We start from the raw sequence: 19,421 nt of genomic DNA, 5'->3' as shown, positions 1-19,421 counted from the left end.
AGCAGTCCCTCCTTTCACAAAGCACTGGATGGTAAAATCAAATACCTCTACATGGCCCATCTAGTAGTGCCTCGCTACAAGGTTATCTGGCAGCTTTACTCTTTGTACTGGGTTTACAGAAAAGTGATGATTACCCCTAACTGCTCAGTTTTTATAGATAGAGAGAAGAACGGTATGAAAAATTCAAAATCAGAATACAAAAATGGGTGTACCAGGAGTATTTGCTGTCTTGAAGCCTGAGAAAACAAGCAGCTTGACCTTTCTCTTTCTCTCTCTCTAAAACTAAATGGACAGGGGAGAGAGGAACAGTGGTGGACCAATGTGGTGTGTAGGAAAAAAAGAATAGGGAATGAAAGTGATAATGGTAGAAAGCACACACACACACACACACACAGACACACACACACACACAGACACCGCACTCTCAGCAGACTTGCTGTTCTTTTCAATTGCACACACAGTACTGACAGCTTGTCAGTCCTACACACACACACACCCACACACACACACACACAAACAGAGAGACAACGTTTCAGTCTTGATTTAAGCTGTTTTGTCAGTTTCACAGTAGTAGATTTTTCTTCCAGTTTTATGCTGCCAGGAAGACAACAACGCTTTTTATACCATGCTTTATACAGCTGTCTCTCCGACACACACACACACACACACACACACACACACACACACACACACACACACACACACACAGCTGTTAGAAATCACTGATGAATTCTCTTGGTTGAATTATTGCACCTGCCAATCAAATCCCCTATTATTCTTGTGAGTTTTGCTGTTTTTTTCAGAGCATTTGTTTTGTGTGGGTGGATGAAGAAATAATCTTACTTTTTCCCCTCTGTCTTCTTTGTTTGTGTTTCTGATTTACAGTGAACTAAACTCATGCGATCTATATGTCTTTTACCAGCTTCCACCCAACATCAAGGCTACATGCTTCTTACTTGCACCCTGTAGCAATGTAAGGAAGAGGACTCCCTTACTGCATTTATTTATATTGTATTGTCTGTATAGCACTTTAGAGCACACCTTTCACTTTATTAAAAGCACCTTATCAAGCACTTTATGTAGCATTGCACTTTAAGCATGGATTTGCACACAAGAAGTTTAAATATTTATTGACTATTTATTGGGAATTTTAAAATCAGTTGGTGGCCTTGTTTCAGATCCTGCACAGCTGCTCCTCATCAAGGAATGTGGTGGTTGTCTGTCAGGAGAGAAGAATGGTGATTGAGATTGTGATTAAGGTTTACCAATAAGGAAAACTAAGGCAAATGTGTGTGTGAAATCTAGGGATAAAAGTGGTGCAAATAAGTGTTTGTAAGTTAATGATTACTCACCTTTCTTGCCTGTGTCCTCTTCAAGGTGTTTGGGCAAATGTTTCCCCGGGGGTCCAGACACCATTTAAAGGTTCCGGGAGAGACCATGGGTAAAGAGTGTGGTGAATCTTTTTGTGCTTTGGGTTTCTGGGTTTTTATAATATTGGGTTTGGTGTAACATTAAAGTGTGAAGTATTTATTAATATGTAAATGTGAAGATGTATTTATGTATTTATTTATTCTTATTGATATATTGTATACTGTGGTGGAAGGTTGGGATTTAAGAATTTACCTGAGAGTGGAATAATGGTTAAGTCTGTGACAGCTGAACATATTTAAGGCTGCCAGTTGTCATTAGAGGGGGATTTTTTGTGCTGTGAAGAAGCTCGACAAGTTAATTGGTTTAAGGAGAGCCATATAGCAAATAAATACTTTGTTCCACTACACTTGCCTTGGTCTGTCTCACTGTGTTTCCAGCCGCTAAGGGCTGCCCTGTTACAAGTGGTGTCAGGAGTGTGTCACTCATGCCACAGTGAGAAGATGATGACAAGAGGTGGAAGAAAGCCAGGCCAAGAGGAGCAGCCTGATGAAGGAGTTGGAGCTTCATCTGAGCTAGAGGCCATGGCAGCAACAAGCCCTGAGAACAAATTGGAGGAGTTAACAGGGTTGGTGAAATCTCTTATGCGGTCTCAAGCAGCCAGAGACCAAAAGTGGGAGAAGGATTTGTCACGTCAGGAGCAAAGGTGGAAAGGCATGCAGCATCAATTTCAGCAAATCCAGCTACAAGTTAACGCTGTAACTGATAAGCCTGACCCACCAGAGGCGCCAGCGCCCCCTACAACATCTGAAGAACAAGAACTTGGATTCAATGGTGAAGACATTCCAGTGGCCAGTGGGTCCAGGTCTTTAATTGAACCAAAACTTTTTCCTCTGTCACCAGAAGATGACATTGAACATTTTCTGACTACGTTTGAAAGAATGGCAAACGTGTGTCGATGGCCCAGAGATGAGTGGGCTATTCATCTGGTTCCCCTGTTGACAGGTAGAGCCCACACAGCCTACATTCTTATGGATTTAACAGACTCTGAGAATTATGATAGGGTGAAAGAGGCAATTCTGGCAAAATATGAGATCACTGCTGACACCTACAGACGCCGCTTCAGATCTCTGAAAGTTGAGCCAGGTGAGACGCCACGTGAACTTTATGTAAGATTGAAAGACCTGTTTTCAAGATGGATTAAACCTGAAAAATCAACTGTAGAAGAAATATCTGAGCAGATAATTCTGGAGCAGTTTTTGAGAATGGTTAATCCAGAGCTGGAGATTTGGATACGTGAGCATGACCCGAAGACTGCAAAGGAAGCAGCTAGCCTCGCAGAGGTTTTCACTTCAGCCAGAAAAGGAAGCAAGAGCACCTACTTCAGCCGGGAGACCCACTACGCCCAACCAAGTAAGTCCATTGGGGGTGAACAGGGTTCTGGTCAAGTTCAGGCTAGAAATCTTTCTAGTTCTAGGCAGCTCCCTTCCCATAGACCTCACAATGTGAAGAAATCCTTTAAGTCTTCAGTTCAGGATATTAAATGTTATCACTGTCATAACTTTGGCCATACACAACAATTTTGCCCTGCACTTAAGTCAAAACCATCTCTTTTATGTGCAGTTCCAAGACCAGCCACAGAGCCAGTAGGAAAGAAAGCTTGTACTGTCCCTGTTTTAATTAATGGGCGTAAAGAGGAAGCTTTGCTTGACTCTGGGTGCTTTCAGACTCTTGTACACTCTAGCATAATTTCAGGAGAAAAGCTAAGTGGGGTTGGGGCTACAATAAGTTGTGTGCATGGAGACGAACACAGGTACCCCACTGCTGAGGTTTACCTGACAGTAGGAGGTCAAACCTGCTTGTTAGTGGTAGCTGTTGTTCCCAGTTTGCCATATTCAGTGATACTTGGTAATGACATCCCCACTCTTTTTGATCTAATACACCAGTCAGATTATGACCCTCAAGTGAGTGCTGAGAAAGACATTCAAGGCTTAGGTGATGAATCTGGAAGCTCACTTCCTCTAGATATGACAGTTGAGCCATTTAAATCCTGTCATGTAGTCACAAGAGCACAAAGTGCAAAGGAAATGATGCAAGAACTACCCTTTTTTGAGGAGTCTCTCGAAACGGAGCCAGGGAAGATTAGGAAGTCTAGGGCTCAGAAAAGAAGAGAAAAGTTCAAAGGCTCAGGGGAAAAAGGTACAGCATTGTTCCCTAAGCCAAATAACCAACTTGAGTTTGATGTTCCCTCAGATTTAGGTGCACTCCAAAGAAGCGACCCTACTCTAAAACCCTGGTTTGAGAAGGTAACAGAGGTAGAGGGGGCTAGTCAAGGTCAGGTAAGCTGTCTTGCAGACACTGTTTACTTGATTAAAGGAGGCATCTTGTACCAGAGAAAGGGGAAGTGCGAAGCTGTGGCACTCCCACAACAGTTCAGAGACAAAGTTATGGATTTGGGTCATTCAATTCCATGGGCAGGTCATATGGCTTTTCACAAAACACTGAATAGGATCAGCAGCCGTTTTGTTTGGCCAGGGATGTATGTCCAGGTTTCTGAGTTTTGCCGTTCCTGTGAAAAATGTCAGTTGACCTCAGGCAAAGGAGTAGCGCGAGCCCAGTTGCAACCACTGCCAATTATTGAAACACCATTTGAGAGGCTAGGCATGGATATTGTGGGCCCTTTAGAGAGGAGCTCCACCGGTCATCGCTACATATTAGTCATATGTGACTATGCAACACGGTTTCCTGAGGCCTTCCCACTCAGATCAATTAAAGCTCGTCACATTGCTAATTGTCTTCTGCAGCTTTTCTCTAGGGTAGGCATACCAAGAGAAATTCTGACAGATTGTGGAACGAACTTTCTATCCAAGTTGTTGCAGCAGGTTTATAAGTTGTTAGGGATAAAGGGACTTAAGACCACCCCTTATCACCCCCAAACGGACGGGCTAGTGGAGAGATACAACCAGACTCTCAAAAGTATGCTGCGCAAGTTTGTCTCTGACACAGGTTCTGACTGGGATCAATGGCTGCCCTACCTTCTGTTCGCCTACCGGGAGGTCCCGCAGGTTTCCACTGGCTTCTCGCCTTTTGAACTTTTATACGGTCGCCAAGTGAGAGGCCCCCTGGATCTGCTTAAGGACTGCTGGGAGGAATCCAAAGCAGAGGGCGAAAACATCGCAGCCTACGTCATCACCATGAGAGAGAGGTTGGAGAAAATGGCATCATTGATGCAAGACAACATGAAAGCTGCACAAAAACATCAAAAGACTTGGTATGATCAGAAGGCCAGGGATAGGGTCTTCCTTCCAGGTCAGAAAGTACTGTTATTGCTTCCCACTAGCGATAACAAGTTGCTGACAAAATGGCATGGACCATACGAGATCATCAGACAAGTGAGTAAAGTCACTTATGAGCTGAATATGCCAGAAAGAGTTAAAAAATATCAGACATTTCACGTGAACTTGTTGAAGGCATTCCACAGCCGACAAGAGCCGGTCTATCAGTTACTGGTGCGTTCAGTTAAGGATGAGGAGGTGACTGAGAAGTTCTTTCCAACTAACATTCAAGTTTGTGCTTCAGTTGACCTTTCTCATTTGTCTCCTACTGAGCAGGCTGATATAAAACCACTCGTGGACCCACAGCTCTTTCGAGAAACACCAGGCTTCACATCACTGGTTCAGCACAAGATACGGGTGAAGGAGGATGCACCCGTTCGACAAAAGAGTTACAGAATTCCTGAACGGTTGGTGCCAGTGCTACAGAAAGAAATAAAACTGATGTTGGACCTGGGAATCATTGAGGTGTCAAGCAGTGAGTGGTGCAGCCCGATTGTTTTGGTACCAAAGAAAGATGACACCCTGAGATTCTGTATTGATTTCAGATATTTGAATGCAGTATCCAAGTTTGATCCCTACCCAATGCCCAGGGTGGATGACCTGCTGGAGAGAGTTGGATCAGCAAGGTACATTACAACACTTGATCTGTGTAAAGGATACTGGCAAGTGGCTTTGGCGCCAGAAGCGAGAGAGCTGACAGCCTTCAAAACTCCTTTTGGTATGTACCAATTTAAAGTCATGCCATTTGGGCTTCAAGGTGCACCAGCGACATTCCAACGATTAATGGACCATGTACTGAGAGATGTGTCAGCATTCTCTGCAGCATATCTGGATGACGTGGTGGTGTACAGCCAGTCCTGGGAAGAGCATGTCATTCACCTACAGAAGGTGCTACACTCCATCAGAATGGCTGGACTGACTATCAATCCCAAGAAGTGCTCCATAGCCAAGAGAGAAGTGGAGTACTTGGGCTGTGTAGTTGGCTCTGGGAAGATAAAGCCGCAGGTTGGAAAGATTGAAGCAATTCAGTCCTTCCCAGTTCCGACAACTAAAAGGAAGGTGAGAGGTTTTCTGGGTCTAGTAGGCTGGTACCGGAAATTCATACCTTCTTTTGCAGAGCGATCCACTGTACTTAATAACCTCACAAAAGGCTCAGCCCCTAACAAAGTGCGTTGGACAGAAGACTGTGAGCGAGCATTCAGAGACCTCAAGGAAGCAGTTTGCACACATCCAGTTCTACACAGTCCAGACTTCAACAAGCCATTCATCTTGCAAACTGATGCTTCGGGAGTTGGCCTTGGTGCTGTCCTTCAGCAAGAGGTGGATGGTGAAAGAAGGCCTGTGGTGTTTCTGAGTCGGAAACTACTCGACAGGGAGACGAGGTACTCGACGGTGGAGAAAGAGTGCTTGGCCATGAAATGGGCTATTGAGGCCTTGAGGTATTATCTTCTGGGACGTCACTTCACTCTGGAGACTGATCATCGTGCCCTCCAGTGGTTGAACCGCATGAGGGATGCGAATGCCCGCATTGCAGGATGGTACCTGTCTCTGCAGCCTTATGACTTTACGGTCCAGTATAGGCCGGGGAAGTCAAATGTGGTTGCTGATTGTTTATCTAGGATGACAGAGGACTGAAGCACTTCGTGCTTAAGAGAGGGAGGAGGAAATGTAAGGAAGAGGACTCCCTTACTGCATTTATTTATATTGTATTGTCTGTATAGCACTTTAGAGCACACCTTTCACTTTATTAAAAGCACCTTATCAAGCACTTTATGTAGCATTGCACTTTAAGCATGGATTTGCACACAAGAAGTTTAAATATTTATTGACTATTTATTGGGAATTTTAAAATCAGTTGGTGGCCTTGTTTCAGATCCTGCACAGCTGCTCCTCATCAAGGAATGTGGTGGTTGTCTGTCAGGAGAGAAGAATGGTGATTGAGATTGTGATTAAGGTTTACCAATAAGGAAAACTAAGGCAAATGTGTGTGTGAAATCTAGGGATAAAAGTGGTGCAAATAAGTGTTTGTAAGTTAATGATTACTCACCTTTCTTGCCTGTGTCCTCTTCAAGGTGTTTGGGCAAATGTTTCCCCGGGGGTCCAGACACCATTTAAAGGTTCCGGGAGAGACCATGGGTAAAGAGTGTGGTGAATCTTTTTGTGCTTTGGGTTTCTGGGTTTTTATAATATTGGGTTTGGTGTAACATTAAAGTGTGAAGTATTTATTAATATGTAAATGTGAAGATGTATTTATGTATTTATTTATTCTTATTGATATATTGTATACTGTGGTGGAAGGTTGGGATTTAAGAATTTACCTGAGAGTGGAATAATGGTTAAGTCTGTGACAGCTGAACATATTTAAGGCTGCCAGTTGTCATTAGAGGGGGATTTTTGTGCTGTGAAGAAGCTCGACAAGTTAATTGGTTTAAGGAGAGCCATATAGCAAATAAATACTTTGTTCCACTACACTTGCCTTGGTCTGTCTCACTGTGTTTCCAGCCGCTAAGGGCTGCCCTGTTACAAGCAATGACGTGACAATGTATATCTGTCTCTCCACTGTGAGCGGGTCATGTACATTTATGAATGACTGTACATGCCTGGATGCCATTTTATTCAAGCTACCTCTCAGGAGTTTTGCTTTTTTCGCATGGTGACACTGGCCCACGGCCCCGGGAGACCCTCCATGTCAGAGCTCTTTCTATCTCCGCAGATATATACATTATTTAACAGGGTTTTTTTCTTTTATTTTGAAAGGGTCACACCATAAAGAAGTATGGAAGATGGAAAGTTCAGCAGTGCGTGAAAAGCAAGTTTTGAGAGCAAGAGGCCAACCTATCCTGTGCTGATCTGCACAATAAGGAAAACAGATAGAAAAAAAAAAAAACAGATACATAGACATGACAGATCATTCGAGACGAGTTATTACTGAAGTGGCATCTCTCTGCAATATGCGTTCATTTGCCAGTAATGTTTAGAAGATCTGAGCTGGTCACGTCTGCTCCAAAAATAATGGATGAAACTAAATACACATACATTACTTGACAAAGAATGCTTCAGCTTGAGACCGACAGCATGCTTTGTGTAGGTTCTCTGTGTGTGTAGAGATGTTTGCCAGGAGTGTTTCAGGAATGTTAACAGAAAGTATTTCCCAGAATCCACAGTGCAGAAGGCTTTAGTTTTCAGTCTCATAGTAATTAGTATGTAGCTATGTAGTTTATATTGTGGTGGCCCCAGTAAGCTATATTAAGAATGCTTAGCTAACAAAAATGTACTCAATCCACCTGCTGTAGAGTTATTCTAAAATATAATGTTAGTTGCTCTAATTGAGGAAGTTAGCAAACGCAAAGTCTGCTACACTGTGCGGCTGTCACTGGTAGCAGGCACAAGCAGGCTATGACTTAGCTATGACTTGTCACCACACGAACATCAAACTGATCACTGGATTCGCCTTTAGGATCCTCATTAGCCTCTGCTAAACTTATGGCGTATCTTAGCTCCTGAGGGTGAGTTTTTAGGAGTGTGGACACTGCATTTAATCAATAGTTATTATTAATCTCTTCAACAGCGTGTCTTTTGTGCTGTCTTCCTCCCTTTAGCTCCAAAAGGCCGTGGCAGATGGCCAGGCTAAGGTTGGGGCAGGCTGCCCTTAAAGGCGACTGCTGTTGTGATTTGGCATTGTATAAATAAAATTGAATCGAATTAAATACCTGAGTTTGGGGTCTTTAGTAAAGATAGGCTATAGCACTGATAACGATTTGAGGTCACTTTCTTGCGACAGTGAAAGCCCTGATAAGCTCCTGGAACCAAAATAACAAGTGCTGCTTCTTAGAGGAGGGAAGATGGCAGAGGACAGTTAAGACAACAATGGTTTGGCTGATTTAAAGAGCACAAACAACCTGACTGGATGCCTAGCAGAAGCAGGGATGAGGGGGTTGTTGCCCAGTAAAGGTGGGGTTGTGAAGCTGTGTGGTTTATTAAAACATGGCTTGTGAGCTAAGTGTGCCTGTGCAGAGCAGGAGATAGAGCCATATCTCATAGTTCCAGTTAAAGAGGCATGATCAGTCACTGCCACTGGCTCGACTACACTGCCAGAACACACAGCTGTTGGCATGTAGGTAAGTGGGAGATTTTGTGTGTTTGTAAGCATTACTGCTTGTATTTTTGGCAGCATTTGTATTTTACTCTGGCAGAAATATGTGGCTAACCGTACTGTTATTGAGAATTAAAGCATCTCTTGAGAAGGGTCATGAAAACAAACCTGGTAGTCGGAGGGCTGAGTTCAGAGATGGATTCTGTTGGTTTGCTGCTGTTCCATACAGTATCTGTAGCAGAAATGTAATCAGGGTTATGTGTGCCCTCTGGGGCTCTTAGTGAGGGATGTTGCCATTCTGTACGGAGCAGATAGAGCTGGTTTGGCCTGAGATGGCCTGATCATTTACATTGACACTGATGACGCCATTAGCCAGCTGCCAGGAAACCTGTCAGACATGTTTCACTAGGCAGAGCCGCAGACACCACACGTCATGTATCAGGCTTTAAAGTGCAACCTCTTCCTATCTGGTTTTAATGTTAGTTCGTTCAACGATTTAAAGGTCAGGATTCAATGGAAATTGCTCAAAATTGCTATAAGGAAATGCACAGCATTATTAACTGTGCCAATAATGAATTGAAATGAAAGCACAAGTCTTATTTGCAAAGTGCCCGAAGAATATTGCACACGCTCCTTACTGCAGGGGGTATGTCCAGCTGATCTATTTGCATAAACAAATGCTCGGATAACTGCTTTAGTTTGAAGAGACAGTAAAATGGCAAATATGTTTGTAATAACACTTCTCTGCTTAACTGTGAACTGCTGAGGGATTCTTTGACGTTGAGAAGCTGAAATAGTTTCAGACAGATGTCAAACTCACACTACACATCCAATTCACAAAATGCAGGCTTGTGTAAACCAAACATCCTAGCACCTTTTTTTCCTTTAGCATAAATGGTAACTCTTTGTTCCCCCAGTTTTCACATGATTCACTCAAAGAAAAAGTAAGAATCTTCTAGAGAGCACACAAGGACACACACACACAAAATATTTCAATACTACCTCATGGCTATTGTGGTGTGATGTGGATAAATGCAGTGCTGCAGGCCTCGATTACCTTTCCTAGTTACGTCTCAGCAAACGACAGGTACACTCAGCACTTCTTCAGATTTTCTTTTTAGCAGGCAGAGATGATACAAGTCAATAGCTGTGCTCCTGCAGTATCCTTTTTATACAGAGAATTGATACTTAGCAATTGTTATCTGTATTGGAGAAGAATGATACTTAATATAATGCATGAAGTATTCAAACCACATGTTATTATCTAAGCAATTACTGCTCCTGTCATTCCGGAGCTGCAGTTCGCTATTATGACTCATACCTCCTTAGACGATCAGAACATAGTTTGTGTAGTTTTATTTAGTTTGAGGTTGAATAGTGGGAGTTTGGAAAACATGACAATTTGTTTCAAAGTAAAATCAAGATGATTATATGATTTATTTGTACTGTAAACATATTTTTTGTTATCCTGTCAAAACAATTTTAGGCAAAATAGATATATCTGCAGTAAAGTGCACTCATGGTAAACGGTTGAGGTGGGTTCATAAAGTGGTATGCAGAGGCAGCAGCAGAAACTGCAGGCCTATGTGGGCTGAAACAGCTTAAATAGCACGCCCCATATATATTTTGCAATTAGGATGTGCATAAGGGTAAAGCTTATGTGGGCTGGCACTGAGATCGGCTGATCTGCCAGGATTTCTGGCAGAGCTCGACTTAGTGATCTCCCAGAACTAAAGCTATGCAGCTATGCTGGTATCACTCATTCCTGACAACACATATGAAACACCAACTGGTTAGCTCAGCTTATCAATAACAGTGGACAACAGCTAGACCTGCATCTAAAGGTAGTCCATGCCAATCAGTACTGCTGCTCAATGACTTCTGCATAAAAAAACAAACAAATCCAAAACAGTTTGGCATATAACACTTTATGTCTAGTGCAAAGATGTGTGAGAGTAACAGTCCTCATATTTAAGCCCCTGAAAGAAAGCACAGTGGCCTAGTTCCCAAACAAAAGTCTGAGTTTAGCTTTCTTCTGTATATAGAAGAAAGCATGTCCTCATTTAAATTGACAGCCTCAACATACTTCTATCACTTTCTGTTGTTTCCTTCTTCCTGTAAGTGAGTGTAAGTCACATTTCCAACACTGTAAATAGACACTCATTTAATTACAAACACTGCAACCTTTCTAGGAGGATTTGTGTTTAATTTTAAAGAGATGAGTCATAGACCGTGTTATTTTTTAAAAAAAGAAAAAGGAATTTCTATAAGCATCAAGTTGGCTTAGGCTCAGTTTAAAAATAAAGGTTTGTTTTCCCAAGTGTGCAGTGGGATGTACTGCAAGTCAGCTTTAAAAAGAGCTGAAGGAGAGGTTAGTGACGGTAACTGTGGAATCGCAGTCAAGTATGAGAGCTTAAACTAATAATGCATTACACTTAATGCATGAGAAAGGCCATAAAGCGATTTGTCACTGCTGCTGGTCAAGTATAGCATTGGTTTTATTGTATGTCTGCCCTGTGGTCATTTAAACTGCAATTAGATGAGAACATCAGCGAATGTGTTAGGCTATGTCTTTGTACCACAAAACAAATGGACTGCCACAGAGTACACAGTATATTTCTACATGTATTATGCATTGTGCTTGACCTCATATTACTACAGGTCTTCCTCCTATGGGAACCAAACTGAACGTTCTCATCTGCTGTAGTATGTTCCGTCTAAATGTAAATGGACACACTGACATGCACAATCCACGAGGCCAGCGGGGGCCACTGTCCTCCTTTCTAGCCCATTAAATGGGGACTCCATTATCTGAACTCCATACTACACAAACATACATACAGACGACAGCAACACAGACTATAGGCACATAAAGCAGTCCTCCTTGAATAGCTCCCGCCATGCTGCGTCGTGCATATTTTATAACATCCAGCATTAAAAGCCAAAGAAATAAGGAATGCCTAGGCAGGCGGGCGGGTTAGCTCTATGCCCCACTTCTTTTCTAGTTCAGCTGTTTTTGTTTTGTTGCAAACATAAAGAGAGCTGGACAGAGGCAGTGTTGTGGAAAGTGGAAAATAAGATCGCTAATTGTGTGAATGTAGAGTTGAAAAAGAGATTACATATGCTAGAAAACACGACCATGGGACAGTATTCCATAGGTGGCCGGCTGGATTTCACCAGTGCTGGTTTTCTCGATGACCTTTTGCCCTGCATCTTTCTACTGGGAATTATTCAGGCTTCCACTTGAATGACAATTTATTGCAAAGCCCAATAACAATTAGGTGAAAGAAGCTTGGTTTAGCAAAGAAACTGATACTCGTCAGTATATAATTGGCTGATAATAGTGTGTTTGTTTTGAGTGCATATTCTCTCTTGTGTTTATCAATGTTTGAGTGATTACAGCACAAACTACTGGATTTTTCTATGTCTGTGTTTGTTTACATGTGTTGCTGTATATCAGACTAACACCCTGGTAAGTCAACATCTTTTCCCGTCATCGCCGCCGCTGTTATGCAGACACCTCACACCGGGTCACGCAGGCAGGTTGTTGTGTTGTTACTTTGTCCAGCTTTTCCTCCTCCCGATGGCGGTCAGCCGAGAATTGTGGGGTCAGGTAAGAGTCGCTTCTGTCACACAAACACCTTCACGACTCACACGGTTGTTCTCTCCTCCACCTCATCTCTGAGAATAAATATTTAATTGCTGTCCTCGCTTTTATTTATCAAGTGCTTACAGACTCGAATGATCAGCAATGTGCATCGTCTATGTCAGTGTGGAACTTCACAGCTGGAACTGTACAGTCGGGTTAGCTTGTTTGAAGTGTTTACTGTGATTGAGGCGACTCTCTTTAGTTAGTGCTTCAACTGTGTGGCTGTGCCGCCCTTCCATCAAAGCCTGTGCTATTTTGGTTTGTTGTATTTGTTTATTGTGATTGGTGGTTGTCCTTACATGTGGTCTTTTGCTTGATCAAGGCTTCTAGAGCTGCTTCAATCATCATCCATCATGGAAAATTTAGGTGAAATTATGTGTTTTTAAGGTCAGGTCTGAAAGGTTTAGAGTTGCTCATTTTTCCTAAACCAGTGATGGTCTTGGGTTTATGTGTGGTATTTCTAGAGCAGTGTTTTTCTGTGCCTTGTTTTGGAATTTTATTTTTCTCGTAATCATACTCCTCGTTTCTCTATATTTTGCTAGAAAACCTAAAAAGCTTTTAAGTCATTATTTTCTCTCTTTCTTTCTCTGAAGGACATTCAAAGCTCATCTTTGGATAATCACTGCCTTTTGTTCAATTCTCCGTCAAAATGATCAATAAATAATGTTCATATTGAGGTCTGTACTCTGGGGAGTCTGATCCATGACTGATATTCTTCTTTTGTGTTTTTCTACCCAGGTATCCTTATACTGCACTTGCAGAGTGTTTGGGATTATTTTCATGTTGAAAAATGAAGCCACTGCCAGATGCTTTTCAGATGATATTTCATGGTGGATCTAAATCTCCTGATGATGATTCAAACCAAAAATTTTAATTTGGATTCATCGCTCCATCAGACTTGCTGCCACTGATTTTTATTCAAGGTTTTGTGTAATTTTGGCATACCTCAGTCTTTTCTCCCTATTTTCCTTCCTTAATAATGGCTTCTTTGGCAGCCACCCTTCTACTGAGACCATTTCTGATGAGACTTCAGCAAACAGGCGATGGATCGACTGAAGGGCCAGATGTATCTTTCATGCACTGTTTCAGATCTTTGCTGTTTTCTCACCATTTCTTACAGACAGGACTTTCACATACAGCACTGTTCCTATGTTGTAGTTTTTTTTAGGCCTAACACAACTTTGGCCATAACTTGTCCAGTTTCCTCAGTTTTTTTAAGGACACACCACACCAAGATATACCAAGACATCAGCTAACAGCTCTTTGAGAATCACCTTGTTAGCACAAAAATCCTATTTTATACTTGTCAAAGTGTCTTTGGCATTTTTCATATTCAGCTAACAAAAAATGAAAAAAATAACTGGTAACTGGTTCTTTCACAAGTTTTCTGTTATGTTTAGACACAACACTGTGGTTCATCCCTTGAGTTAGGTGGCTTTTTAAAGTGGAATGTTTCATATGTCAGTATTACATGGCTCGGCAGCGAGTTAAATGCTCAGTAGCCAAAAAAGAACTTTAAAAGACCATCAGAAAACCTGAAGAACTATTGCTTCAGATAGAAGAAAGTTTGGCTCTTTGGAAGTGCCTGAACCCTGAAGTACTGTTATGGTGTTCTTGTTATGGATAAAAAGTGTATTTTTTTGTTAAATATCTGATCTGCACTTTGCCAACATCTGTCAACAAATATAATTCTAATAAAGTTGTTCTATATAGTGTGTTGATATGGCACACTGACGTCTGGGGGAATTTTAGATGGCACTCATCTTCAGAAAGGTTGCCGACCCCCGGGTTAGAGTGTTTCAGCTGTGTGACCGTATTTATTTGTTATTTTGGTTCGTTGCTTTTGTTCAGTTTGTTTCATGGTTATGCGGGATGACTATTTAAAGCATCTTGCATTCATCACAGAAGTTTTATAATTAGATTTATATGTTTCAGATCAGCCCTGTGACAAACTGGCGACCTGCCTAGGGTGTACCCTGCCTTTCACCCTAAGACAGCTGGGATAGGCTTCAGTCCCCCTGCGACCTTGAAAAGGATAGGCAGAAGAGAATGGCTCGATGGATGAATGGATGTTTCTGATCATGTTCAGAGGTTCAGAATCACTCAGTTTAACTAAACCATTAACTGAATGTACCTTTTTTACACTACTGCATATTTTACAAGAACAGGTGTATATATATAAACTTGATTTGACATTGTAAAACTTAAAGCAAACTGTAGAGTAAACATAAACAGTGATTAGCTTTGTGTGTTGTTGGGCTCGATTATAAAGAAGCAGAAAAAGACGCATTCCAGTTTGGTAAGGTTCTGTGAAGATTAAACAGGCGGTTGGCCATCTTGGAACACCGCGCCGTCCAAGAGAGCTGTAACCTGGCAGCAAGAAACTCCAGGATACAAGGCCCTGGCTCTTGAGGTGTATGCACACATGTGTGTTTTTGTGTGTGTGTGTGCTTAGCTGGCATGTTTGGTCGCCATCTGCAATCTCCAGGGATCCTGGCTAAGGTGGGCACACATGCACACAGACAACCACAGAAAGATAGGCGTCGCATACACGCAAGAACATGAACACTACACACTCTGCATCCTCGCAGCTGTGGCTTGCTAAAGTTTGGCTGCCAGCGTGTGTGCACCAAGTGAACTATAATCATACTCAATGCAAAAGATCAAAATCCTATTTCGGGGAAAGCAGGCGAACAAAACCTCCAGGAAATTCTTTTTTTCTCTCTCTTACTCTCTCTCACACACACACACACCCACACATGTCCTGGGATATTAAGGAATGTGATATCACTGCAGGCGATCAGTTATATTGGCCAGCACAGATCCACAAGGTGCTGTAATATTCACATATTTTGCCACTCCTGTGATCAGCTGAAAGAAATGTATAAAACATGAAATATAAATGTCAGGGATGTAAATGAGGGGTGATGTTGCCAAGGGGACAAAAAAGTTCATTATGAACGTTTTAGTGATTTGGCAGAGATCAATTCTTCAATGCCAGCGCCATTGTTTAAAAGTCCAGATTAGCTCTTTAATACTGCAGGTCTATTGATAGTGATTACGAGCTTAACTGAACAGCTTAACCTCCTGTAGGATGCTTTGGCGAAAAATCAGATAAAAGATTTAATAGACATTTCGAAAAAAAAAAAAAAAGATTCCGATGATCAAGACAAATACCAAACTGAAATACATTCACAAGCAAAGAGAGAAGCAAAGCAGAAAAATAGAAAATACAATTATCGGTGTCTGTTTGACCCTGGGGAATTCACAGTATAATGCCACTGGATCTAATTCACTTGCAAAAGAGTTGAGCAGGATGTAAAGCACGATTCACACTGGACTCAGACCATGAAAAAGCCTCTTTTCCTCCAACCTTTCACGCAGACAAAAAGCCGCTGCATCTCAACTCCATGTGAGACTCGCGGCTTTGAATCTGCATGTGGGACAAAGGCGCCCGGGCTAAAAACAAACACTCAGCATGAATAAATATATACGTTTGCTTTATACTGAGTATCCTTTCATGCAAACATTGCGAGAGAGGGACGGCCAACATACGGTTGCAAGGACCGGCTACTTGCTTGACATCAGAGGGAATTCAGGGGAGTGCATCTACGTATTAATGTATTCTTTTTAAAAACTCCTACTCAGTGGACCATGAATTGAGTCTTTTCATAGGAGCCCATCTCATACTGGTGTGAAATGAGGTGAAAATAAGCAGACTTAAAAGAGACAGCTTTGCAGGAAGTCTTCTCTGAATGTCTATGGAGGTTTGCTGAGGTGACCCAAACAAATCAGCTTTTGAAGGGAGTCAAGGGTGAATTCAGCGCACTGGGAAACAAACACACATGCAGGCAACGCTCGCTGTCAGCGGATATGCATGTCAGAGCTAGTGCTGTCATTTTCTCATTGCAAGGCTTTCCTCACGTGGTTCTCTGCCTTCTGGGCCTTGCACTTGCAGGGCTATCTAGTCCCTGGACTGCCAACTGTAAGCACAACATACTACAGTCTGTCAGACTGATTGTTATGCACACACGAGGCTCACCAACAAACACTGTCCTACTTTTCAACTGAATTGTAAACTCAAAATACACAAAATATTCATGACAATAAATAAATTCTGAGGAACATAATAAACTAAATGGCACCTCTATCTGCAGCAGAGTGCTGTTTTATGCGGGGGCATCTGTGTGCTGCATATTTATCAAAGTGACAGCAGGCATCAGGGATACAGGGGCTCCAACATAACCACTTACTCACTAATGGCTTACACAGCCACGGATCATTATCCCTCACAGCACAGCACAGCACAGCACAACACAACACTGCACTGCACAGCACCATGCTGCACGGCAACCCCCTCAGTCCCAGCATTACATTGGCTTGACTGCAGTGTGAAGTGTGTAGGAGGCTGATTAGATCTTTTCCCAGAATGCTTCCTGAATTTCAGCATCAAAATGTTTGCAGGGATTACTCGTTAGTGTAACAGTTTGAAGCTACCGGTCTTTCCTGTGTTTCCAACTATATATTTGGAAATGCCACGATTAAAGGCTCGATTGATTTGTGGATATGGTTAAAGTAACAATGTAATTAACAAAGTAATTACTCAGATCAGTGGATCTGAGTGGTCAGATAATCAGATCATAAACAACCCAACAGTTTATACTTCTGTTCTAACCAGTTTTGCCAGTTTGTTCTAAGAGTAAACTTAAAATATTATTTTACCTGAAGACCGAGTGCTTCAGCAGTTTTCTGTAATTATACTTTCCTCACATAATACGTAGCAAATTGCTTAGATTTAATTATTTGTTCTGGAAAATGATTATAAGCATGCAAGAACAAAAGGTGAACCTTTCACCAGAAAGTCAGTCTGAAAACTGTGACAGATGTGACTACCGTCTGAACAATGTAAGTGTTTCTGACACGACGAAGCAGGAATGTCTGATACCATATGTGTGGGAATGTTTTGTTTTAAAACAACTAAAAGACATTTAGAGTGAGGAGGGGTGGTGGGGGCACTTTTAACCAAGATACAGGAGTTTAACTCTCATCTGGTATAAGTTTTATGTTTTGCATGGGGTCCCTCTGGGTTCTCCAGGTTCGTTACACAGCTCAAAGACGTGCAAGGGTTAGGTTAACTAACCGTAATTGTGAATGATTGACTGTCTCTCTGTGTTAGCCCTTCAGTAGATTGGCAACCTATTCAGGGTGTACCTTTCACTGTGGGACGGGTGGGGGAGGGGATCCAGCTCCCCCACAACCCAGGGTTGGATAATTGGAAGAAAACAGATGGATCATTGTTTACTTTTATTTTCACTGACAGTTCTGTTAGGCACTATTTTTTAAGTGATCTGAGACTATCATGGTTAAAGCAGTTCCTTTACCACTTTAGCAGACTAAATTTCTAGTTGTTTGGTAGCCTGTGACTGATTTTGAAACGTTCAATGATACCAGCTGTATCACTGAATACATGCAGATATGGGGAAAAAAAGACAAAAAAGCTGTATTCAATAAAAACATTTAAAACTTTTTACAGATGCATTTAGAACAAAAGTAGTTTCTGTTAGCTGATGGTTGAAATGCTAAATTACAGCTGCGAAACTGTATTGTTTTATACTATTAGTAGGTGCCATCTCAAACTAAACTTCAAACTCCACTGTTGTTTTCCCCCTTTGTGGGTAAAGGGAAGTATCAACAAATACACGTAAAAGAGTGACGTGCATGAACTTTGACTTGCTGGAACAAGTCAAAGAGGCGCAGTGAGCCTCACAGGTAGAAAATTCATGATGTAGCCGTAGAGCCACTTCAGTTCATTTATGCAATTTTATCATCAGGTATGAAAATTTGGTACCAGATGTTCCTTGTAGTTAATGTTTAAAGGAAAAAGGCTTTGTGGATTATTGGAATGAAGAAAACACCTAATTTAGTCTATTTATTGCATCAAAAAAGCTTTGATGTTTAAAGCACACCTGCTGTTCATCAAAGCAGATGGAGTTGGATGGGACTGACCAGTCTTTATTTACGCTTTAAATATGGCCTGATCTTCATCTAATTTGCAGTTATAGTCGAACACAATCTGACTACACTAATAACGCATAAACAGCGGTTTCTGAGCACACTGAGTAATTTCCTGTTGTTCAGGATACAGAAAAATAAAGACATTTAGTAACTCGCAGGTCCTGCTGTAGCAACAACTAGCCTCAGATGTTTCATGTAGCTGCATGTGAGACTTGCATGGCAATGAGGAGATTTGGACACATTACTCCTATAAAAACACACATATTTCTGGGACTTCTTGATTGAACAGCGAACTTCAGGTCATGCTGCAGCATTTCAGTTGTGGTAATGTTAGGATTTGTTATGACCGTTGTCAAAATCTGTGTTTTCTTCAAAAGCTCTGCTGTTTATTCACTTGCCTGCTTGGGGTCATTGTGGTTTGGCTCAGCCTTTGGTCATGGGTTGGTGCCATGAAATAAAATTTCTTGATACAATAATTCTGTGCTCGTAGTTCCCACATTGACTGAGAGATAACGAAAAGCAAATCAGACTACAAATGAATGCTCCCATCCATTTAATTTAATTAGAACGAAACATTATTATTCAGACTTTTAGTACAAGATTTTAAAGCGTAAGAACATAAAACCCCATTACATTACAGATAACACAAGTAGAGCCGGGAGGCAGACAATCTGATAATTATATAGAAAGTGAGTCAGTCTCCAGTATTTTAGCTGAAGTGTAAAAAACTTGGTATTTCCTAGGGTTTGAGAACCTCAACAGTCCAGGCAAACATGATATCCATGGGTAAGGCACATTAAAAAATAAGAAATATGAATACATGTAAGAAATACCAACATCTCATATAAGCTGTGTCCTTTTTACAGGCCACAGCACACTGTCCAAAATTTTTTTTAAGAATTAAAAAGAAATATATATCCAAAGATAGTTTTTTAAGGCCCTGTAACTTCACTGGCAAACG

General features: G+C 41.6%; 1 protein-coding gene across 1 annotated transcript; it reads left to right on the top strand.

Annotated features, from left to right (window-relative positions):
* Window positions 1–1,871: 1,871 nt before the first annotated feature.
* Window positions 1,872–5,866, top strand: LOC308398468 (uncharacterized protein; the record flags this gene model as incomplete). The annotated part of the gene is made up of 7 exons (XM_080885125.1): window positions 1,872–2,223; window positions 2,374–2,514; window positions 2,647–2,781; window positions 3,622–3,707; window positions 4,173–4,877; window positions 4,980–5,791; window positions 5,854–5,866. The coding sequence occupies 7 exons, from the start codon at window positions 1,872–1,874 to the stop codon at window positions 5,864–5,866; spliced, it is 2,244 nt and encodes a 747-aa protein (XP_080741251.1).
* Between the last annotated feature and the right edge of the window lie 13,555 nt (window positions 5,867–19,421).

This window comes from Rhamphochromis sp. 'chilingali', assembly GCF_963969265.1.
Source record: "Rhamphochromis sp. 'chilingali' genome assembly, chromosome: 6".
NCBI lineage: Eukaryota > Metazoa > Chordata > Actinopteri > Cichliformes > Cichlidae > Rhamphochromis > Rhamphochromis sp. 'chilingali'.
The sequence above is the reverse complement of the archived record's forward strand: the minus strand, read 5'-3'. Positions and strand labels throughout refer to the sequence as shown.